General features: G+C 42.1%; 1 protein-coding gene across 7 annotated transcripts in view; it reads left to right on the top strand.

Moving 5' to 3' along the window:
* Positions 1 to 25,152, top strand: part of GOLGB1 (golgin B1) — a 52,480-nt gene that overhangs the window by 18,979 nt on the left and 8,349 nt on the right. For 6 of the 7 annotated variants that reach the window (XM_041123448.1, XM_041123449.1, XM_030013854.2 and 3 more), the window contains 8 exons: positions 7,630 to 7,703; positions 9,528 to 9,612; positions 10,335 to 10,402; positions 11,259 to 16,297; positions 17,374 to 19,324; positions 20,923 to 21,101; positions 22,312 to 22,477; positions 23,611 to 23,742. In XM_041123448.1, coding sequence (XP_040979382.1) covers positions 7,630 to 7,703; positions 9,528 to 9,612; positions 10,335 to 10,402; positions 11,259 to 16,297; positions 17,374 to 19,324; positions 20,923 to 21,101; positions 22,312 to 22,477; positions 23,611 to 23,742 — 7,694 coding nt within the window. The remainder of the gene's footprint in view (positions 1 to 7,629; positions 7,704 to 9,527; positions 9,613 to 10,334; positions 10,403 to 11,258; positions 16,298 to 17,373; positions 19,325 to 20,922; positions 21,102 to 22,311; positions 22,478 to 23,610; positions 23,743 to 25,152) is intronic. The other variant, XM_030013857.2, reaches the window with a different exon arrangement.

Here is a 25,152-nt window from a genome sequence, read left to right as displayed (position 1 = left end):
TTAAGAATTATTCTTGCCTATTTTTAGATAATAAACATACCCATGGTTACTGGTTCATTATGCTTTTGTTGCCAAGATCTTAAAAAATACTATATAATTCTTTCCAGTGGTTAAAGTGGAGTTTAATTCTAAAGGGAAAAGGAACTGTTTGAATCTCAGACAGTGAACAGACTGACAGAAACAAATAAGTAAACTGTCTGGAATTATTAGAAAGACTGGGCTGTGCATCATAGGCCTGCCTCCATGGTGTTGTCTTGTGATATGAAGCAATGGTTGGTGTTTAGGCCATGAGACAAAGTGGGCAGAACTTGTTACCTGTATGGTTCACTTGCTTCATGTTCCTGCATGTATGATCCATAGTGATAGGTGCAAAGAGTGTGGGGAAGACATGAAAAAGCTAGGGTGAAGGCAAGGATGGTAATATGGGATTGCAGGCTTTTCCAGAAAAGGGTGCCAAGGTTAGCTTCATTGTGATAGGGCATATTAAGTTCAAAGAATAGTTTTGGTTTATTGGATTTTTTGTTCCATTAATGTTGGTTATGCTTAAGGATGGTAGAATAAATTTTGTATTCCAGGACACTGTGCACTTGCACATTCTTAGATTGTGGAAAACAAGATATAACTGAAGTAGTAACTCCTCCCTGATACAAAATGCTGACAATCTGCAGGTGGTGCTTCTGGAGGCATTATTTTTGATAGCTTTTGCTGAAACAGTAAAGGGCCCATACATATGCCACATTAAAAAAAAAGACAATTAATTTGGTTTTGAGTGTCTAGGCATGTAGACTGGTAGCAGTAATATCGCCACTCTATCAGAATTATAGTGCAAAAAGAGGGTTCCCACATTTTTTGACTTTAGGGTGTGGTGCGCTATGGCAATAGGCTGTCTTGATTTTTGCAGAAATAAGATTCCTTTTGCTTCCGATCATTCAGAGTTATACCCTCTTCGTAAGAATACTGGTGGGGGAATAATCACCAATAAACCAGATTCCTGCAGTCCTAGAACATCTCCCTTCTCTTTTTTTTTTCCATGAACTCAGAAATGCAGGTCTTTAATGGAGTTCAAGACATCATTCAGACTCATAGAATGGTTTGGGTTGGAAGGGACTTTCAAAGATCATCTAGTCCAACCCCCCTGCCCTGGGCAGGGACATCCTTCACTAGATCAGGTTGCTCAGAGCCCCATCCCACCTGACCTTGAACACTTCCAGGGATGGAGCATCTACAACTTCTCTGGGCAACCCAAAGAGAAGAAGCCCTCTTGAAAGGCTGCAATAAGGCCTCCCTGAAGCCTTCTCTTCTCCAGGCTGACCAACCTCTACTCTCTCAGCCTTTCTTCATTGGAGAGATGTTCCAGCCCTCTGAACATTTTTGTGGCCCTCCTCTGGACTCACTCTAACAGATCCATGTCTGTCTTGTACTGGGGGACCCCAGAACTGGACACAGTACTCCAGGTGGGGTCTGACAAGAGCAGAGTAGAGGGCAAGAATCGTCTCCCTCGACCTGCTGCCCATGCTTCTTTTGATGCAGCCCAGGATATGATTGGCTTTCTTGGCTGCAAGCTCACATTGCCAGCTCCTGTCCAATTTTTTGTTTATCAGTATCCCCAGGTCTTCTCTGCAGGTTGGCTCTCGATCCATTCACCCCCTAGTCTGTATTGCTACTGGGGATTGCCCCAACCCAGGTGCAGGACCTTGCACTTGTTTAAAGCCCTTACCCCTTGTCCTGTCACTACATGCCCTTGTAAAAAGTCCCTCTCCACCTTTCTTGTAGACCCCCTTTAGGTACTCGGAGGCTGCAATAAGGTCTCCCCAGAGCCTTCTCTTCTCCAGGCTGAACAACCCCAACTCTCTCAGCCTGTCTTCATAAGGGAGGTGTTCCAGCCCTCTGATTATCTTCATGGCCCTCCTCTGGACTCGCTCCAACAGGTCCATGTCCTTCTTATGTTGGGGGCCGCAGAGCTGAATGCAGTACTCCAGGTGGGGTCTCACGAGAGCAGAGTAGAGGGGAAGAATCACCTCCCTCAGCCTGCTGGCCACTCTTCTTGTGATGCAGCCCAGGATACAGTTGGCTTTCTGGGCTGTGAGCACACATTGCTGGCTCATACTCAGTTTTTCATCCACCAATACCCCCAAGTCTTTCCCCACAGGGCTGCTATCAACCCACTCATCACCCGGCCTGTATTTGTGCTGGGGATTGCCCCAACCCATGTGCAGGACCTTGCACTTGGCCTTGTTTAACTTCATGAGGTCCGCACGGGCCCACCTCTCAAGCATGTCAAGGTCCCTCTGGATGGCATCCCTCTAGTAAATCAACTGCACCACTCAGTGTGGTGTCATCCGCAAGCCTGCTGAGGGTGCACTCAATCCCACTGTCTATGTTGCAAATGAAGATAGTAAATAGTATTGGTCCCAGTATGGACCCTTGAGGGACACCACTCATTACTGGTTTCCACTTGGACATTGAGCCATTGACTGTAACTCTGCACACAGCCATCCAGCCAGTTCCCTATCCATCTAACAATCCATCCGTCAAACCTGTGTCACTGCAATTTAGTGGTAAGAATGTTGGGGGGACCATATCAAAGGCCTTAGAGAAGTCCAGCTTTTAATCTGATATCATGCCCTGAGTTAAGATTGAGTATATCCAAAATGTACCTGGAAGGCTTTCATCAGCTTTCTTAAAAAGCAGGTCCTTCCTCCACTGAAAGGAATTCCACCTGAAAAATACAGTGACTTTTAGAGCTTCACTGTCGTGTTACTTAAAAAGTCTTTCCCAATGCATGTTTACCTGAATGTTTACTTCAAAACAAGCTTTTTTTGTTGTAATTCTGTTTCCAGTACATGTGTTGAACACTTGGTTACTGACATTTTTTAACATTTTAAACACTGGGAGATGTAATTTCTTAAAAAAAAAAACAACAACAACAAAAAAAAAAAACACCAAAAAAAAAATCATCATCTTTCAAACCTCCTCTGTAGGTTTTTGTAATGGTTTAACTGCAGCCGGGAACTAAGCACCACGCAGCCACTCACTCACTTCCCCCCCACCCAGTGGGATGGGGGAGAGAATCAGAAAAAAAGAGGTAAAGCTCGTGGGTTGAGATAACAACAGTTTAATAGGATAGAAAGGAAGAAAATAATAATTATAATAATAGCAATAATAAAATGACAATAATAATAATAATAATAAAAGGATTGGAATATACAAAACAAGTGATGCACAATACAGTTGCTTGCCACTCGCCAACCGATGCCCAGTTAGTTCCCGAGCAGCGATCTCCCCTCCAGGCCAACTCCCCCCAGTTTATATACTGGGCATGACGTCACGTGGTATGGAATATCCCTTTGGCCAGTTTGGGTCAGCTGTCCTGGCTGTGTCCTCTCCCAACTCCTTGTGCCCCTCCAGCCATCTTGCTGGCTGGGCGTGAGAAGCTGAAAAATCCTTGACTTAGTATAAACACTACTCAGCAACAACTGAAAACATCGGTGTGTTATCCACATTCTTCTCATACTAAATCCAAAACATGACACTATACCAGCTACTAGAAAGAAAATTAACTCTATCCCAGCTGAAACCAGGACAGTTCGAAATACTTTTATACTCCTCTTGATCTCCTGATGACTTTCTAATTTGTTGGTCTTATTTAAAGTGTGATGCCTAAAACTGCCCACAGTACTCCAATCCTAACTTGAGTAGAATGAAATAAGGATTTACATATAGTTACCTTGTATTTTGATTTGCTAAGCAGACCTCAACAAATGCTTCCAAACTACTTAACTATCATTTTCTAAAATATAAGCACTTTTGAAATCTTTGTACGGTCTTTTAATTTTCATGGGCTTAGCAGTACGTTATACCATTATATTTGTCGCTTTCTTTACTAGTCACATGGATTCCTTAAAATTCTCTTGAAGCAGCTCTTTGAGTGATTGAATGTCTCTCCTCCTGCTACATAAGAGACCTTTGGGTTTATCTTTTTTTACTTTGCCCTCTACACTAAGAAGATAGACAAGAATTAGGTTAACAGTTGGACTTGATGATCTGAAGGGTCTTTTCCAACCTAAATGATTCTATGATTGTGTCATCTTCAGGAAAAGCCTATGAAGTTCAGCCAATTTCAAAGAAAGCAAACATCTGGACTGAGAGCTAGAGATTGCTTTTCAGAGTCAATGTACAGATAATTTAACATTAGATATAAGGCTTTCCCTAGTTCACTTAGTGGAAGAAAACGTTGTTCAAAGACTATAGTATGGTATGAATTGATAAAGGAAAGCTGTTATCACAGAAAACGGACAGACTGCTTTTCAGATGTTAGAATTCACAACAACAATTAATCTGAACCTCCTCAAAATACATAATACTTTTAGCTTAGCAAATACCATTTTGTATAGTCGATTGTATATAAAAAAGAGTTTAAAGGGGCACAAAAGAAAACCTTATATCATATGTTAATGCTATGTTCTCTCTGCATACTCAGAATTGGAAAGTACAAAAATTCTTATCAGAGAGACAATTCTAACAGAGCTGTTTAACTTGATCCTGAATTTTATTTTGCATATATATTAACATATGTTTCATATCTATCATTGATAGTTACGCGTTCAGAAAAGTGGGGGCTGTTTTTTAATGCTTCTAGGTAGGTTTATATTTCTGGGGAAGACAGACGTATAAGTTGTTTTACTGGCTCTTATACTAAAAGGCTGAGGCATCATCTCTAATAGAATTAGCTAGAACTGAGATGAGTCACAGGGTAATTTACGTTGGAAGGGATTAAAGGCAGATTTTAGTGCAGCTTCCTCCTAGAAGCAGGATCAACTGTGAGATCAGACTGGGTTGCTCAAGTCTTTATCCAGTCAGGTCTTGAAAACCTCCAATGACGGTGACTGCACAACCTCCCTGGGCAGCCTGTTATGACACTTGACTGTCCTCATGGCAAAAAAAGGTCTTCATTACATCCAGTTGGAACCCATTTTGTTTCAGTATATGTGTGTTGTCTTTCGTCCTCCTGCCTTACACCATTGTAAAAAGCCTGGCTCTGTCTTCTCAATAACCTCTTCATAGTTGGAAGGCTGCTTTTAGGTCTCCCCAAAGCCTTCTATTCTCCAGGGTAAGAAAGCCTTGTTCCCTCAGCCTCTTCACATAGGGCAAGTGCTCCAGCCCTGTGACCATCTTGGTGGTCTTCCGCTGAACTTGCTTCAGATGATCAATGTCTTTCCTATATTGTGGGTCCAAAACTGAATGCAGTACTTGAAATGCAGTCTAATGAGTGCCCAGTAGAAGAGGATAATATCTTTGATCTGCTGGCTAGACTGCTATTGATACAGTCTAGGATGCTGTTGACCTTGTTTGCTGCCAGGCACACTTGCTGGCTGATGTTTAGCCTAATGTCTAGGAGATCATCTTCAACCTGTCTTGCAGAGCTGGTCCCTAGCCTGCATTCCTGGGGTGGAACTTTACGTTTTTCCTTGCTGAATTTCATGAGGTTCCTGTTGCCCCATTCTTCTAGCCTGTCTAGGTTGCTGTAAATGGCAGCCCTGCCAGCAAGGGTATCAGCTGTTTTCCCCCATTGTGCTGTGTTCTCCAAACTTCACTGTGGACTCTGCCACCTACTGCACCACTTGGACAAACACGTCTGTGGGGCGGAATGGGATCCACCCAAGGGTACTGAGGGAGCTGGCAGAAGTTCTCACCAAGCCACTTTCAATTGTTTACCAGGAGTCCTGGCTAACTGGGGAGATCCCAGTTGACCGGAGGTTAGCAAAATGTGACACCCATCTACAAGAAGGGCCAGAAGGAGAATCTGGGGAACTACGGGCCTGTCAGCCTGACCTCGGTGCTGGGGAAGGTTACGGAGCAGATCATCTTGAGTGCCATCATGCGGCACACACAGGACAACCAGGTGATCAGGCCCAGTCAGCACGGGTTTATGAAAGGCAGGTCCTGCTTGCCCAACCTGATCTCCTTCTATGACAAGGTGACCCGCTTAGTGGATGAGGGAAAGACTGTGGATGTTGTCTGCCTAGACTTTAGTTAAGCCTTTGACGCCGTCTCCCACAGCATTCTCCTGGAGAAACTGGCTGCTCATGGCTTGGACAGGTGTACTCTTCACTGGGTAAAAAACTGGCTGGATGGCTGGGCCCAAAGAGTTGTGGTGATTGGGGTTAAATCCAGTTGGTGGCCGGTCACAAGTGGTGTTCCCCAGGGCTCAGTACTGGGGCCAGTTGTCTTTAATATCTTTATCAGTGATCTGGACAAGGGGATCAAATGCACCTTCAGTAACTCTGCAGACGACACCAAGTTCAGCAGGACTGTTGATCTGCTTGAGGGTGGGAAGGCTCTCCAGAGGGATCTGGACAGGCTGGATCGATGGGCTGAGGCCAGTTGTATGAGATTCAACAAGGCTGAGTGCTGGGTCTTGCATTTGGGTCAGAACAAACCCATGCAATGCTACAGGCTTGGGGAAGAGTGGCTGGAAAGCTGCCCGGTGGGAAAGGACCCGGGGGTGCTGGTCGACAGCTGGCTGCGTATGAGCTGGCAGTGTGCCCAGGTGGCCAAGAAGGCCAACGGCATCCTGGCTTGTGTCAGAATTAGTGTGGCCAGCAGGAGCAGGGAAGTGATCATCCCCCTGTACTCGGCACTGGTGAGGCCGCACCTCGAATACTGTCTTCAGTTTTGGGCCCCTCAGTACAAGAGAGACATTGAGGTGCTGGAGCGTCTCCAGAGAAGGGCAACGAAGCTGGTGAGGGGTCTGGAGCACAAGTCTTATGAGGAGCGGCTGAGGGAACTGGGATTGTTTAGCCTGGAGAAAAGGAGGCTGAGAGGAGACCTTATCGCTCTCTACAACTACCTGAAAGGAGGTTGTAGCGAGGTGGGGATCAGTTTCTTCTCCTAAGTAACAAGGGATAGGACGAGAGGAAACGGCCTCAAGTTGTGCCAGGGGAGGTTTAGATTGGATATTAGGAACAATTTCTTTACCAAAAGGGTTGCCAAGCACTGGCACAGGCTGCTCAGGGAAGTGGTTGAGTCACCATGCCTGGAGGCATTTAAAAGACATGTAGATGTGGCACTTGGGACCATGGCTTAGTGGTGGACTTGGCAGTGTTAGGTTAATGGTTGGACTTGGTAATCTTAAGGGTCTTTTCCAACCTAAATGATTCTATAATTCTACAAAACTATTCTGAGTCAAACAGCAGCTCAATTCTTGTACCAATCTTGACTTGGACCGTAGCCTTTGAGTGTTTTATTCTTCTCTAATTTTAACAATTTCTCATTTCATTTTTATCCAAATGAAAATTGAAACATTTTGCTACAATATTTCCTTCTCTTCCCTCCTTTATAAAATGTTTCTTAAAACTTGAAACTATCAGCTGTCCTTTAATTTTAGTCTGTATAACAACATTTGTTCTTTTCTAAAAGGTGCTTAAAACAGCATGTTGTTTTGGTGGTTTGCCTCTTAAAAAAAAAAAAGAAAATACATTATCCAATGACAATGTTAGATATCTCCACTATATAAGTGTTACTAACAGTCATGTGCCCTGTTCTCTAAAGCTCCTGGAAGAATATCCTGTTACTTTCTAAATTAGAGTTTTAATTTTCAAAGAAATTGTTTGTGTTTGAATATTTCAGAAATACCACACTTGCAACTTGTTCTCCAGGAGCCTCAGCAGGAAGCTGTGGTGGTCGCAGAAAATGTAAAGCAGGTAATGATTAAGTAGCTGAAATAAGCTAAAACTAAAATAGGTCAAGGACTGGCCTTAAAACAGCTAAGCTGTTATGGTCTTTTTTAATAATCCTCTTTGGAAGGTTATTATTAACTGGATTAATGGTGAAAGACAGAAATAGCTTCCAAATACTGCTTGTACTGTGTTCTTATCAGGCTGTATTTCCCTTTGCTGGCTGTGTGGAATTCTTGTGTCCGTCATCCACCCAATCCATATTTGTGCTATTTTCTGCCTCTTGTGAGTTAGTTCTTCAGCAAAACCATAGGCTAAACTGGGGCAAGACTCAGGAAATACAATTCCAAAGGCCCAGCTGTCATTATAGGATGCCTTTCAAACCAACCCTATTCATTCCCCCTGCCCTGATGGAGATCTGGCAGACTGACTGGAGGAAGCTGTGTTCTCCTTGTTAGGTGGAAGACAAGTAGATTCTATCCTTACACTCTTTCACTGTGAACAACTGCAGGTACAACTGCAGTCAGTCTATTGGTGAGAAGAGTGCAGGATTAGATACCTGCTGCTTTGCTTTATACTCGGTCAGCAAGGTGATGGAGATGACTGCCTCTGTATATCTGTACTAAGAATTTGTTGTAGAATTGTTTGTTAGCTTAGAGCAAGGTCTGGGCTCTTTCCAGGCTGCTCCACACTGTTCCAACCTGCCAGGAGGGGGAAGAAGATGATGATGTGTTTTGTCTAATACATTCCTCTCCAACAGAGAGTTACTTGGATGCATGCTATACATTCCATTTCAGTGCTTGGAGCTTGCAAAGGCAAAGTGCTCTAGAACTTGGGGCTGGAGATTGTTACCTTATGATTGTGAGACTCGTTAGTGCCCTGTACTTACGTTTAGGTAGCTACAGAAAATGTTAATTCTGAACACTTCATTTTGTTTTCAGTCTTTAAATTGTTGGGTTGGGGGTTTTTTACTTGCTTTTTTGGGGATGGGAAAGAGTAGCTTTTTTAAGAGACACTTAGTTCTGACTCATAGTCTCTTTGTACTCTAGTTCAAACCTTCTTCCACAACAGTAGTACTAACAGTGCCAGTTGTTTCTTGAGGTGATGGACAACATGTGTTGGGAACTAGCCAGAAATATTGGCATTAATTTTAGGTGCATGTTAACTTATAAGTGGACTTAAGAAATTAGTAGATGAAGTCTTAGTTCTTGTATGGATGTCAACAGCAAACTAACCAATTTCCTGGGCTTTATTCAGCATCTGTGTGTGGGCAAAAAGGACTGCTGTGAAATAGCAAAATCTCTTCTCTCTTTCTGATGTGTTCCATCTTCTTCAACAGTCAGGTTCAGTCCTGTCTGACAGAGAAGCGGGAGACCTATAGCAGTTAGTAGATTGTTGTGGGGTGGTTTGTTTGTCTGTGTGGTAGGGCCTAGTGTAACTTTCCTGGGAAGACTGCACATTCTTTATCTGCTGCAGTAGTGAGGCATACAGTGACCAGCACATGACTTCTCGCCTTCTCTGCTTGGGTGGTTCGGTGAAAGGTTATGAATCTGTAGTTAGTCCCTTTGAAGCAGTGAAGACAGAAGAGGAAGCATCTCAAGGTGGGAAAGAAGTTGTTAGAATCATTGCATTCATTGATATCCTAATCTGCTGAGATATGTCTTAGTCTCTTGCTTAATATCAAAACCAATCTATTTTTTTTTTACTTTTTCATTAGGCATCAGAGTTGTGTCTAAAGTTTGGACTGATAGTTTTTACTTAAAGCATGGCAGAGCAGCAGGCAGCTAAGATAGCTGTCTTCTAATGCAAAGATCATGGCTCAAAACCAAGTATTTTTTCTTCAACCAATAGAATAAGAATGTTGGACCTGAGGTGAAATTGCAAGACTTGCAGACTCTGGAAGCTCCAGCCTCTTATGTAGACTGCTGTTCTACAGGTGAGGATACAGAATAAGGCATGTGACAAGAAAATTGTTGAAATTTGAGAAGTCTCTGGGTCAAATCTAAGGTGATTTGGAAAGAGGAGCTTTGAGGTCAGAATCTGAAGATGTACAGGAGATCGAAAGGGTGCACATGACGTAGGAGAGAACATTCTAATGTGGGACAGATAGGATATATCAGAAGAGAAGAAAGAAGTGGTTCCTAAGATGAGAAAGAGAGAAGGATTGGAAGGAGAGTGTGTTTGTAGATGCAAAGGCTGATGTGTAAGACACAGAAGAGAGTTAAGATAAGATGAAGAATTGGGTTCCTCTCCACAAGCTAGTAAATTTCTTTTTGTGTCTGGAATTACCACCACCACCCCTGCCCCCAAATTATTAGAAAAAAAAAAAAAAAAACCAAAAACAAAACCAAACCAAAACAACCTGCTACCTAGTTCACTTGTCTCTTTGCCTCTTCATTCTTCCGTAGAGGTTAGATATAGTGTAGACTTAGGGGATGTCGGCATGCAGCAAATGCAGGAGGTTTTGCATGTGAAGAGCTATTGGGGATGTCTAGGTGCAATGCATAAAATGCATAGGCTCAAACTTTTTTTGTTGTTTTTCTTTCTCACCTTGGAAACTAGAGAAGCTCCAGTCCCATATATTGTCTCTCCACTTACCTGCTGACTTTACATGCAACTCCTTATGCTGATGGTGACAAGTGTACCTTTTATCACTAGGTGTGTCAGGAAAGCTGGTGAATTCTGAAGTGCAAAAGCCTTTTGACGACACTTCGGTGCTCTCTGAGGTACAAATTTAGTCTAGAACTTTTTTTCCTCTCAGTATTGTATGCATCTGTGGATATGAAAACTTTTAATTTAGTTTAAAAGCCCCAAAGTTGTTTTTTTAACATCCTGTAACTTAAAGTGGTTGTTGCAACTCTGCAACAGGCTTTAAGAGATAGCTGTCTTTTAATGGTTCCCCATAAATTGTTTCTGCCCTCCAAACTGATGAACAGACAGCCTTTAAGACATAAGATGTTGACTTATTTGTGGGCTGCTGATCCATGCTTTCTGGGAACGATTTGTGACTGCTTTTCTTTTGTAATCTGTTTTTGGGGGTGGGAGGAAACCTTAAGACAGTTATTTGGAAAAAGCCAAGCGCTTTGGTCCAGATGCTTTGTCTAGTGCTGTCACTTTGGAGATGGACACAGACTGGAATATGGGCTTCTACACTGTTTCTTTGCTGTGTTAAATGGACAGATAGAATAGGGGACAAAACCTCCTCATTCAGAGACTATGGATAGGATGCCAGGAAAGTGCGGCTGGATAAGTACACTGGAGGGCTTGTGAGAATCGCAGGAGAACTGAAACATTTCAGAATCGTACTATCTTGTAATCAAGAGAGAATGGGAAATAAGGGAATAGGAAGTTACATGTATGGTCTAATCCTAAAGCCAGAATCATTCATGCTGCAACTTCAGAAACTGAAATGAACAGAAATGACCTGAGGAGTCCTCCTGTAATTAATGAGGCTACTGTTTATTGCAATAGCCAGCTGAAGAAAGGGTATCCTTACAGTACAAAATGTGGAAAGCAGATACTTCCAAAAGTGACCCTTTCCCAGGATTCAAAGGAAAATTGAAACCTATTATTTTCTTTTAGGCAAGAGCAGATGGCTTTCCCAATGGAAGCGAGGAGTTTACTGAGGAAAGTTGTCCGCCTGGAATTCTAGAATATCTTGCTGCAGAGAAACAGAAGGAGCTGTCAGTTTTGCTGCTGGAACTAAAAGAAGCCCAAGAAGAAATAACTTTTCTGAAAAGGCAGCTAAAGGGCCCAAACGGCCAAACTTCTACAGGTAACCAAACAGGAGAAGCAGCTAATCAGCTGGAAGATAATTCCCAGATATGGTTTCTTGAGAGGGAAGAGCAAAAGGCTTCAGATACACAAAATGAATTGGGCAGTAGCTCATTACTGAGAGAAATAGAAATGCAGCAAATTGGTGTGCTTCAGGAAAACAGAATCAGTCTTCGGGAAGTGCCCCAGGGGACCACTGTCCCCTGCAGAGGGGAGATGGAGGCAATGCAGGAAGTCTCTACAGCAGATCCAGAGCCTGGCACCTCTGAATCTCAAGAACTGATAAAGTTACAAAACCAAATTATAGAACTGCAAGTAATTCTGCAGAAATCAGAAGAATCCTATAAGAAAGATCTAGGAGAAAAAGGTGCAGAAATAAATAGGCTAAGCCAGTTGGCTGAGGAATACAGAAAAAAAATAGAGGATTCTGACAGTGCATTTTGTGTTTTGACTGAAGAACGTGATCAGCTCCTGTGTCAGATGAAGGAACTTTCTACCATAACAGAACTGAAAAAGCAACTGAAGCAACTTGAGGAAAATTTAGCTCTTTCAGAAAAGCAGAGACTGTCGGACAGTGAAAGCAGTCTTCTGAGAGAACAAATCCAGAGCCTTAAAAATGAATTTAAATCCAAGGAGATAAAAATCGAAGCTTTGCAAAAAGACTTGGATGAAGCACAATTTCAGCTTTCTGACCAGGACATGCAACTAAAAGATCTGAGAAGCCAAATCAAGAAGAAGGAGTGTGAAGTACTTGATCTGGAACAACTCTTGAGGAAGAATACAGCTGAGATAGAAGAGCTTTCTCAAAACTTAGCCTCAAAGAGACACGAAGCAGCAAGCCTAGAACAGCTTGTTGCTGAACACACCAGGTCTATAGAGAGCCTGCAACAAACCTTACTGGAGAAAGACCAACAGATGACAGAGATCAGTGTCAGCATGTCTGAGAAAATGGTCCTGCTGAATGAAGAGAAATTTTCTCTAGGAAATGAGCTGAAGAGTCTTAAAGAGCAAACAAGTCTATTATTAAAAGCCCAGGAAGAAAAAGACCAAAACATTGAAGCAAATCATATATACCTGAAATGTGAGGCATCTGAGCAGCAGTATGAGACAGATGCAGCACATAAAGAAAGTGAGGTATTAGTAAATAAACTTGAACTTCTGAAAAAAGAAAACGAGCAAGTAAAGCGGAAGCTGCAAGCAGCACTTGTTAACAGGAAGGAGCTTCTGAAGAAGGTTAGCAAATTGGAGAATGAATTAGTAGAATTGAGAAGAGAACATGAATCAGAAACCTCAGTGGCTCAAGAAGCTGAAGGGGAAGAAAATATGACAAGCATGATAAGCAGACAAGGGAAACTTGAAAGCCAGCCCAGTGAGGAGTATCTAATACAACTGCTTTCTGAAAAGGAATCTGAGTTGCAGAGCATCCGGAAGGACCTGCTGGATAAAGAAACTACTGAAGCACAATTGCAGGCAGTGATTGAGGAAATGAGGCAAAGTTTGCAAGGTAAGACAAACATTGTTTCAAGTAGAGACGAAATCATGGAGAGTCAGCCAACTGCTGACAAAGTAACTGAAACCAATAAAAGCCCAAAAGATTATGAAGAAAAGAAAGAAAGTAGTTCAGCAGCTACAGATCTCGAAGAAAACCAAAAGTCTGCTCTGAAAGAGAGGATTTCAACTCTTGAACAAGAAAAAGAACAACTTCAAAAAAAACTTCAGGAAGCCCTGTTATCTCGCAAAGACACTATAAAAAAGGCTCAAGAAAAAGACAGGCATCACAGAGAACAGCTGAAACAGCACAAAGATGATTACAACATCCTACAAGAACAATTTGATAAGCAAAGCAAAGAGAAGGAGAGCATCCAAGCTCAGCTCAGGCAGCTCCAAGAACAGAAAGGATCAACGGAGAGTGTTCTTGGGAATCAAGGTGGGTTGGATTCTTCATGCATGGAAGCAGAAAATACAACAAATAACAAGCTTGTACAAGTTGCAGATGTTTCTGGGGAAGAGTTTGAGAAAAAACTTGAAAAATTGCAGATGGAGAAAGAGGAATTGGAATATAATGTTAGCCATATGCAAAGTGAACTTGCTTGCAAATCAGAATTAGTCTTTCATTTGCAAGAGCATATAGCACAGCTGTTTCTGGAGATAGAAGGGCTGAAGAGAACCTCTGACCAAGCTGAAGCTAAGGCAGTAAGTCTTCAGACAGAATTGGAGGAGAGTCGAGCAAAAATTTCTAGAGAGGGCAGTCTGGAAGACCTGAAAACACTTATGCACCAAAAGGATGAAGAAATGGAGTTTCTTAACTTGCAGTTAAGGGAGAAAAGTGAAGCTCTCAATAATGTGCAGGCACAGTTGCTGGAAAAAGAGAATTCAGTCAAGAGACTATGTAGTCAGTTGGAAACTCAAGCTCAGGTACATGAGGAACAAAGCAAGCGACTGCAAACAGAGTTGCTTGAAATTCAGGAGAAGCAAGATGAGGGTGCAGAAGCAGCTAAACAGAAGAATCAAATGCAGAGAAAGTTGCAAGCTGCACTTATCTCTAGAAAAGAGGCGCTAAAGGAGAGCAAATCTCTAAAAGAGGAGCTGGCTAATGCTAAAACTACTATTGAAGACCTTTGTGTCAAGTTGACAAATATGGAAAGCCAAATATGTGGCCATGTTAAAGAAACAGATACTTTAACAGAAAAGTTAGCACGCCTCACTGAAGAGCGAGAAAAACTTATTGCAGAAGTCGATAAAGTACTTACAGAAAATCAGAATCTTGATGGATGCTGTAAAAACCTGACATTTACTCTAGATAGGGTTGTTCTAGAGAAGGAGAAGCTGGAGAAGGAGATCGAATCCTTGAAATGCTTTCAAGCTGCTGAGAGTTCTGAGTGGCATGAGAAATACAGGGAGCTTCAAAAAGAATATGAAACTCTCCTGCAGTCATACGAGAATGTGAGTAATGAGGCTGAGCGGATTCAGCGTGTTTTGGAAACTGTTAGGCAGGAAAAGCAGGAAATTTTCATTAAGCTGAAAAGTGTTGAAGCAAAAAAAGAGGAAATAGATAAGCAGCTACAGGAAGCTGGACAGGAAATTGATGGAATGAAGGAGAAAATGAGGAAATTTGCAAAATCAAAGCAACAAAAGATCCTGGAACTAGAGGAGGAGAATGAGAAGCTTAGAGCAGAAATGCGTTTTACACATGGAGAGCTGCACAGGACTGAAGATGTCTTTACAAATACTAGCCTGAAAGAAGATCTGGAGAGCTCTAGAAGGGATTACCAGTCTCTTTCTACTCAGCTTGAGACAGTAATGGCTGAAAAGGAGTCTCTTAATCAAGAGATCACAGACTTAAAGTGTCATTTGCAGTTAACAAAATCTAAGCTTAAGGAAAGCAGAGAACTGGTAGACAGGTATGTTGCTCAGAAGACAACAGGGGAAGAAGCAAATCAGGCAGTTGCCGCACCACCACCAATGGAGAGGACTGAAAACCAAGTGGACATAAGTTTTAGACCAGAGTCTCCTACTGCAGAGCTGGAACAAAAAGCATTTAAAGGTAGTAGCCCTTGTGAAGACCTTGGTACCTATATACAGCAGATAGCTGAGCTCACAAAGCGAATCACAGAACTAGAAAGTAATAGGAGGGCTTCAGAGCAACAGCTGGGTGACATCCGCATGTGTGTTGAGACTTTAGCAGGTGAGAAAAGGGCTTTAGAGACCCAAATGGAAGATAAAGTCCATGAATTGAATGCTCTTCAGGACACAGTAGCAAAGATGGAACAAACAGTCCAAAAAACCAAAGATGACCTTGTCAGGATGACAGAACTGAAGGACACACTAGAGGCTGAGAAGGATGATTTGGAAGAAAGGCTCATGAATCAGCTGGCAGAACTTAATGGGAGTATTGGAAACTATCAGCAAGATGCAACAGACTTCCAGATCAAAAATGAGCAACTAAAACATGAGCTTCAGAGTTTGCAGAGAATGATGCATGAACTTGAGGAGGAGAAATGTCAGATGGCAAAGGTGAAAAGTAAAGAAAGTTCAGAAAAGCAAAAGGAGTTTGTAGAAAAGCTAAAATGTAGTTGGAGGGCAGACAGCAGCACACATGTAAAGGAGCTTCAGGAACTGCTGAAGCAGAAACAGCAGGAGATTAAGCAGCTGCAGAAGGACTGTATTAAAAGCCAGGAAAAGAACAGTAGTTTAGAAAGAACTGTTAAAGCTCTGGAATTTCTGCAGAGTGAGTCTCAGAAAGAGGTAGATGCAGCCAAAGAGACTTTAGCTAAAGCAGTTGAAGACACCAAGAAAGCCCAAGCAGAGCTTGCTCTCTGCAGAGTAGTATTGGATGACACCCAGAGTGAGGCAGCAAGGGTTCTAGCAGAGAGTGTCAAAGTGAAAGAAGAGTTGCAGGCAAACAAAGAGAATATTAAAATTCAAATGAAGAAAAAAGATGAGGACTTTGAGAGAAGACTGGAACAGGAAAAAGATAAGCACTCAAAGGAAATTAAAAACCTGGAAGAAAAGCTGGCAACTTTGCAGAGGGAGAAAGACCGTATGGAAACAGCTGTTGGCAATCTTCAAGACTCCTTGAAGACAAAGGATCAAGAAGCTGAGCAATTGGAAGGCAGCCTAAACAAAACACTAGCCCAGCTTGCAGCCTTCACCAGGAGCATGTCTTCCCTTCAGGATGACAGGGATAGAGTAATAGGTGAATCAAAAACATGGGAGAAGAAATTCACTGAAACTATTCAAAAGAAGGAAGAAGAAATACGTTCAAAAGAGGAAACTTGTGTTGTGCTAAAGGACCAGATGAAGCACATGACCATACGTGTGGAAGAACTTCAGACTCATATATTCAGGTAAAGAAGATGATAATGACTCAGCTGGTATTCTTGTATTTCCTTTTGACAAGGCAGCAGCCAGAGGTGAGGTAGGATTCCCCTTTCCTTTTGCAGTATACCAGAAAGAAAGAATTGTGAGTATGTAAATATGCTAAATGTGACATGTGATTGGAAAAACTAATGAATGCCTAAGACGGAGAGCAGAATTAGTCTTCCTAATAAAGCCATAAACATAAGGCTCATCTCCTGGTTTGCTTATGTTTGGATAGAAAAGAGGTTTGGAGTTATGTTGCTGGGAGTTACTATGTACTTGTCTGCACAAGGAGATCAACACTGTAAAATATTCCTTCTCATCATTAGAGTACTCGTGTTAAATCTGTTCTCTGTGACAAGCAGTAGCCATCTGAGTACTATCTACAGTCTTTATTAATCTGAAATTTGAAATAGATTTCTTTGCATAGAGTTGTTGCATTCAGAGATTAAACTTGGCATGTCAAGAGAACATTGGGATACATAATTCCAATTTAATCCCAAAATAGATTTTGATGGAAAGATGAAGCTATGGAAACGTACCAAAATGTAGATCTGGGAATTTCCAAAACCAAACTGTTCTTACATGAGTAAAAAATAATGTTTGTGATCAAAATGCTATATCTTTGCATGCTAGAACATAAAATGAACATCAAGCATATGAGAACAGTGATTTCACTGATTTTTTTTTTTTTTTTTTTTTTTTAGCTACAAAGGGTGAGAGAAGGAATTATTTTAATGAAAAGGAGGTGATAACATTCAATGCTTAACCTCCTCCATTTTTTCAATATTGACAGAAAGATTTATCTCATTGGACAACTTTTAAAAAATATTCCCCCAGCACCACCCCCTTCAGACAGTAGTGCAGTCAGAACTTTAAAAGATGCCTTGAATTTTAAATTGAGGGAAAACTAATCATCTGGATATTTCTAGCTTGCTTTCTTAAAGTAAAACTAATTTTGTGGCTTTTCTAAATTAGTATAATCAATGAAAACTATTACTGTGGTTTTGGATACTGTGATACTTCATTGATTTGTGACTGACTTTCTCTTCTCTGTTTTCAGGCTGGAACGCAACAAGAAAGACTGGGAGTCTGAATCCAGGAAGGAGATTCAGCATCATCAAAAGACATGTGAAATGTTGCAAGAGGAAAAAAAGGAGCTTCTGATGCAGCTTGAAGGGTCTCAGAAACTGTACAGCAAGTCTCAGAATGAACAGCAGAAACTGGAGTCAGAAATCAGCAGCCTGAGAGACCAGCTTGCTGACTTACAGAATTCCTTCACCAAATGTGAAATGGTCAGAGAAAAGCTGGGGAGTGTGGTCAAACAACAAGAGACCACTATCCAGAATTTTAAATTCAGCTATGAACAGCTTGAGGCTGATCTGCAAGCTTCCAAGGACCTAACAAATAAGCTGCATGAAGAAACTAGTGCCAAGGATCAAAAGATCATTAGTTTGTTATCTGCCAAGGAAGAAGCAGTTATGGCTGCTCTATCTGAATTACAGCAGCAACATTCTGAAGAGATGAAAGAGTTGGAGCATAGGCTAAGTAAGGAGGAAGAAGATAAAAAAGCCTTGGAAAATGAGAAGAACAAATTTCTTGACAAACTTGATCGTCTCACTGAAAAGATGAAGATAAGCAGAGAAGAAAGTAAGCAGCAGAAGGCACAGCTGGACTCCTTCACAAAGTCCATGTCATCTTTGCAAGATGACAGAGACCGCATACTGAGAGACTACAAGCAACTTGAGGAACGTCATCTTGTTGTAATCTTGGAAAAAGACCAGTTAATTCAAGAGGCTGCTGCTGAAAACAATAAGCTCAAGGAAGAAATCAGGAGTTTTCATAGCCAGATGGATGACCTCAACTCTGAGAATGCCAAGCTGAATGCAGAGTTGGTGCGGTATAGAGAAGACCTGAACCAAGTGATTTCAATAAAGGACTCCCAACAGAAACAACTTCTCAAAACACAGCTTCAGCGGATCCAAACTCTGGAAAAGGAGAAGGCAATCATAGAAACACAGCTGAAGGAGTCCAGGCATACTCAGGATGATCTCAGGAAGTGCATGGAAGCCTTGAGAGAGGATAAAGTCAGTATGTCTCAAGAGATTGAAACCCTTACGTCCTCTCTGTCTCGTGTGCAGAGTGAGATGACAGCATTACGTGACGGGGGTCCTATCATGGAGTGTCAAGCACAGCTAAGGGCCCGAGAGGAAGAGGCACAAGAACTGAGTCATAAGCTTTCCCTCTCACAGGAAAGGATAACAGAACTTGAGGGGGAGCTAGTATGTGTTCAAAGGGATGCAGCCAAGAGAGTGGGAGAGGCTGAGGACAGGCTTCGAAAGGAACTGAAGCACCTACATCATGATGCAGGGATAATGAGGAATGAAACAGAAACAGCGGAAGAGAGAGTAGCAGAATTGGCACAGGACTTGATGGAAATGGAACAGAAATTTCTTGCAGTCACAGATGAAAACAAAGATCTCAGAGCTCAAATTCAGTCTTTTGGGAAGTCCATGAGCTCTCTTCAGGATAGCCGAGACCAGGCCAATGAAGAACTTCATGTTTTGAAACAGAAATACTCTGCAGACTTAGAGGAACAGAAGAGTCTAGTGCAGAATCTTCAGAAACAGATGGTTCAGCTACAAGAGGAGCAACATTCTACTGCCAGGGACCGAGATACAGTGCGGTCTGAGCTGACAGAACTGCGGAAAGCCACTGATGAAAGAGGTCTCTTGGCCCAGATTGAGAAACTTAATCAGAAGCTCAGAGCCAAAGATGATGAGCTTCTCCATTTGTCTTCGGAACTGGAAGGCTCTTCCAACCAAGTCAAATCTTTCTCCAAAGCTATGGCAAGCCTGCAGAACGAGCGAGACCATCTGCTGAATGAATTGGGCAAAACACGTAAGGTTGAAGAAGTGAAGCAACAAGCGGAAGGGAGCACTTCCACAATTCCTTCAGAAGTGCAGAGTCTTAAGAAGGCACTGTCCTCCTTGCAGAATGACAGAGACAGAGTAGTAAGTCCTTGTTCTCTCTTCCTGCTCTTACTTAAAGCCCCACAGGAGATTTGGATCTTCAAATCTTAAAATTCAGCACACTTAGATCTGGTATTTGCAATGTGAAACACAGATAATTGTCTTCACAGAATCACAGAATAGTTGAGGTTGGAAGGGACTTCTGGAGGTCTAGTCCAACCCCCCTGCTCAAACAAGGTCAGCTGGAATAGGTTGCCCAAGGCAGTGTCCAGTTGGATTTTAATGTCTCTATTGGTAAATATTCCACTTCTCTGGGCAACCTGTTTTTTCATGTATCTGGAAATGGTTTCTGTAATTAGTTGCTCCATCACCTTCCCAGGGATGGAGATGAGGCTGACCAGCCTGCAGTTCCCCAGTTCCTCGCCCTTTTTGTAGGTAGGGATGACATTTGCTTTCTTCCAGTCTTCAGGAACCTCTCCCAGTCACCATGACCTTTCAAAGGTAATTGAGTTGCCTCCCAATGACCTTAGCACTTGTGGGCGCATTCCATCAGATCCCATGGATTTAGTATGTGCCATCTATGTTATCTTCTCTGACATACGGAAGCTGTGATTTCATTGTTAATTTTGGAGTGTGGTTTTTCTTGTTAGCTTGATTTAAAATATGGAATCATAGAAATAAGATATGGGTTCCCTGTTAACCTGCTTAGTCCACAACTGTGGAAGCTTGTGCATTTGATTTGTCTTAGATTTCTAGAAGAGACTAGAGCAGACTTGGGTCTGTTTCTCCTCTTGGCAGCGGATTGTCAAGACAGGTACAAGGCATTGCAGCTTCATTTTGACATCCTTGCTTGCATACATAATGTGTTTCTTTGTAGTCTCTGGCACAACGCAGCTCAGCAAGTTTCAGAGTTCTAGTTGCTGGTCAGACTTTTACAATCGCTTTCCACTGTCACTTTGTCTTAGTTTTCCCTTCTGTGAATTCACAACAGACTTTGTGATACTGTCTTAAACACATCTTCCGTCTTGTCCGTTTTTTATCTCAGTTATTTGTAGATTTATGTCTCCTCTACTGCTGTTTTTTTGAACTTGCATATCTGTGTAGCGGTGCTAATACTAAGATAGATCCTCAGTAGAGGGGTCTACTGACTGTCTCCAGAGTCAATCACGTTGTCTTGTCTTCAAAAACTGATTGCAGTGATGGATGTGTAATGACAACTTATTTCTAATTCCAGTCTGAGTAGACTGTCAAAAGGATTTTAGTTCCTTAGTTCCCTGGTTTACAGCAAGTATCAACTTCAGGAGTTATTCTTACCCAGCTCCTTCTGTCTCACTTTGTCTTCCTCTGAATAAGGGAATTAATACTGTAGTCTGGCATCTTTTTGTTACTGTATGTCAAATCTTCATGGAAGGTCTCAAAACTCACTACTCTCATTAACAATAGAATTCTCTGAGGTTTTTTTTCTGAGCAGTTTTTAGTAGACTGTTGTAATCACCGATTCAATTTCTAGTTTCTCTGTCATCTGAATGTGACTTTTTCTCCAGATGGCCACAGTGAGAAATGCTCTTAAACACTTTAAAGTAATAAACCTAGCTGCTTGCTCAGTTGTCACACACTCTGATATTTCCCTTTAATTAAAGGTAAGAGAGCTGAAGAATCTGCAGCAGCAATACATACTAGTCGGGGTAGAATCAGCTGAAAATTCTCGCTTAAAGGAACAACTGCAGGAATATCGGCAAGATGCAGATAAACAGCACCGTCTCCAAGAACAGCTGAAGCAAGAAAGTATTTTCTACCAGGAGGAGCTCCAGCAGCTTAGGTGAGAATTGTCTGTCTTCTCACTGCCTCAGAGGTGCAAATGTGCTGTTTCTTTCCTTCAAAGAGCAGTTGTGGGCAGAAGGCAAAGAAGGCATTGAGAACCTCAGCCTTAGCTGTTTCAGCTATCACTAAATCACTTTGCCCTGTTCAGGAGTGGCCACACGTTTGCCTTGGACTTAGGGTAAAGGATTACAGCCCGACATATTGGAAGGAAATGACTGTGTGAAATAGATCAATGAGCTTTTAATTTTTATTTCCTTCATCCAGTGGTGGCCAGCATCATCTGTTTGAGAGGAAACTTAGGCTGTTTCTTGTATTGGAGCTTATGTATATAATTACAGAACTCTCCATTCCAAGCTGATGATGAACACCCTTTATTATCACACTGATTTCGTTGTTTAGAAAATACTCATTTTGTATGACTGTCTAATCCTTTGTTTCATTTGCTTTATGTCTTCTATTTTTAAAAAAGTCTGTAATTCAAGTCTAGTAAATTGTCATCTCCAACTGGACTAAAACTAGTCAGCCAAATATGCTCTGTTCTAAAAATGGGGGGAAAACCCTTTCGGGTACTTCTAAGAATGGCTGAACCTGGAGTGAAAGGGGTGGAATTTTTTTGTGGAAAGATATATGGCTTATCTTTGTCCAAAGTGATATAAAAACTTGTAGTCTCCTTCCCCCTCCCCTTGCCTCCAGTCTGACCCTCAAACTAACTTCAGATCTCGTACAGTTTGAAGCAGCTTACAAATTCTATTTATCTCCTGATAAAAGAAAAGGAGATTTATTTCCTGTCTAGCTTCTACAATGTAAATAAGTTAAGGCCTTAAGTTTCTGTGTTGGGAGCAATGCTATGGTTCTGGTGCGTATTTGACTGAGGCAGTCATAATGTTATGATGACAAGTGGCATTGTCAATTACTTACTTGACAAAACTCTCTGTACAGCAAGATCAAAACAATGTCCAGGAATACCAAAAGTGTGAGCATTGAACAATCTGCAGTGTTGAGCCTAATACTGAATACTTCCTTAAACCTGCTTTTAAGGTTCCTGTACTTAAGTGGGTTGTTTTGGTTTGGTTTAATTATAAAACTTTTCTGGCGTGGAGTAATGATAGGAAATAGAGTCATCCTCAGTTCATTCTGAGATGGATACCTGGATATCATAAGTGATACTGATTACTTCCTGGTAATTTCCTTTGTGTCATATTGGGCAGACAAGAGAAAACTACCTGGGAAAAGCAGAACAGCAGCATAAAGGAGCAGTACCTGATGGTCATAGCAGAAAAAGACAAACAACTGAGCCATTTACAAAGGATCATGCAAGAAACAAGACTGCCCCTCAGCAAGTCTCAAATTGTAGAGGAGCAGTACCAAATGAAGGTGGGTAGAAATACACAGATTTTTTGTTGCATGGAAATGTGAGGTTTGAAATTCAGCCAAAGTAGCCTGTGTTGCTTGTATTCAGCTTGTACAGACTGCAGTATCAGATTTTGTTGTATAGCCTCCAAGGACTATAGCAACATTGCAACTTGGATCATTGAAAACCTTTAGAAAACTCTGGCATACCCTTATGTGCTCTTCCCTTAGTTCATGGTTCCTAATGTTTCAAAAAAGAGTAAGAGACAGAGTTTCCTAGGCACCTTAGGTCCTTCTAAGCAGTATGGAACTTCTCAGGTCTTTCTGCCTATTTTAGAATTGCCTCTTGCACTGTGTTTGAATCTAAGATCTTCTGATTTAGTTGTCCTTTTAATGTCATGTTCTAATTTTTTTAAGTTTCCTGTTGAATTTTTCTTCCTGTTTTTACCGTGACAGGGATCTACAATCCTGACCCAAGCCCCAAGAGGCTGAGAATTGAACATGACACTTTCTGCGTTCTTTCCCCTGTATCACAGTCCTAAATGTGGAGTGAAATACGTTGAGTATTTTGCTTGGTCTAGGGAAGGATGCTTGCCTGCTGTATGTACAATACCATTACATTATGAGCAAGGAAAGAACTCTTCTGCCCACATCTGTAATGTTCCAGTGGGAAGCTTTTATGTCGGTGGAGGAGGGAGGAAATCTCCCCTTATCCCTTTGACACACACACACACATATATGCAAAGAAAAAGCTAGAACAATGTGCATGTGATGCTTTCCAGGAGAATGCTTCAGTGCTAACCTTTCAGTCTGTGTTGAATAAGAGCAGTGTGGACATTGCTTTGGTTTTTTGTTTGTTTTTCTTGTTCTCATTCATACGCTTTTTTTTCCTTCCTGTATTGTAGACAGCTTTAAGACAACTTTTGAGAAGCACTCATCGTATGTGCAAGTTCAGTGATCTTTCATAATTGTTTGGATTTTCAGATGGCTTTTAGGATATTCTTGCTCATTCCCTATTTGCTGTTTTGCTTGAGCAGATCAAGTTCCAGGCCTAGGAATAATGTTGGGTTTGACCTTGGAATAGTAAACAGAGAGGACTAATACGAGAGTGGGTTGTCACATGTGCAGTATATTTTTCATTGTTGTTTCCCTGGCAGATTTCTTCAGAACTTCTGAGAGGGGACTTTTCAAGCCTAGAAACAGAGACAAAACATCTCCAGGACCAGCTAAGTGACAGCCTGAAAGAACTTCACCAAAAAGAGCTCAGAATTCAGCAGTTAAACAGCAAGGTACTGATTATATCTTATACTTGCTTGCAGAGTCTGGGATGAGGAATGTGGGGAAGAGGGTAGGCTTGAATAGGGCTCAGGGAGCAGGAATGAATCTTTCTGTTCTTGTGGACATTCAGTGAAGTAACACAAATTCAGAAATATTAGTTAGAAGAGACTTCTGGAGATGATCTAGTACATCCTTCTGCTGCTCAAAGCAGTACTGTCTCCAACATTTGATCAGGTCAGCCATGACTTTACCTAGCTAAGTGGTGAAAGAATAGAGATTCCAAAACCTCTCTGGGCCTTTGTCCAATGTTGCTCTACACTTTCCATGCAAATTTTTTTCTTAATGTCTAGTCTTGCTCTTCCAAGCCACAGTCTGTGTGGCTATGGCACCTTATTACATTTTCTGCCCCTATAAAAAAGAGTTTGGCTCTGTCTACTTTATTAGTCCTTTTAATTTAATTGTAAGCTATTGTAAAATGACTATTTAGCCTCCTATTTCGCAGGCTAAAGCAGCCCAACTCTCATAGGCATCATCTGCTCCAATCCCTTGACAATCTCAGCAGCCTTTTCCTGGACTCCTTCCCATTTCTCTATCCATTTTAGAATCATTTAGGTTGGAAAAGACCCTTAAGATTACCAAGTCCAACCATTAACCTAACACTGCCAAGTCCACCACTAAGCCATGGTCCCAAGTGCCACATCTACATGTCTTTTAAATGCCTCCAGGCATGGTGACTCAACCACTTCCCTGAGCAGCCTGTGCCAGTGCTTGGCAACCCTTTTGGTAAAGAAATTGTTCCTAATATCCAATCTAAACCTCCCCTGGCACAACTTGAGGCCGTTTCCTCTCGTCCTATCCCTTGTTACTTAGGAGAAGAAACTGATCCCCACCTCGCTACAACCTCCTTTCAGGTAGTTGTAGAGAGCGATAAGGTCTCCCCTCAGCCTCCTTTTCTCCAGGCTAAACAATCCCAGTTCCCTCAGCCGCTCCTCATAAGACTTGTGCTCCAGACCCCTCACCAGCTTCGTTGCCCTTCTCTGGAGACGCTCCAGCACCTCAATGTCTCTCTTGTACTGAGGGGCCCAAAACTGAAGACAGTATTCGAGGTGCGGCCTCACCAGTGCCGAGTACAGGGGGATGATCACTTCCCTGCTCCTGCTGGCCACACTAATTCTGACACAAGCCAGGATGCCGTTGGCCTTCTTGGCCACCTGGGCACACTGCCAGCTCATACGCAGCCAGCTGTCGACCAGCACCCCCGGGTCCTTTCCCACCGGGCAGCTTTCCAGCCACTCTTCCCCAAGCCTGTAGCATTGCATGGGTTTGTTCTGACCCAAATGCAAGACCCAGCACTCAGCCTTGTTGAATCTCATACAACTGGCCTCAGCCCATCGATCCAGCCTGTCCAGATCCCTCTGGAG

The sequence above is a fragment of the Aquila chrysaetos genome, chromosome 5 (genome assembly GCF_900496995.4).
Source record: "Aquila chrysaetos chrysaetos chromosome 5, bAquChr1.4, whole genome shotgun sequence".
In the NCBI taxonomy this organism is placed as follows: Eukaryota; Metazoa; Chordata; class Aves; order Accipitriformes; family Accipitridae; genus Aquila; species Aquila chrysaetos.
This window is presented reverse-complemented; position numbering and strand designations above follow the sequence as displayed.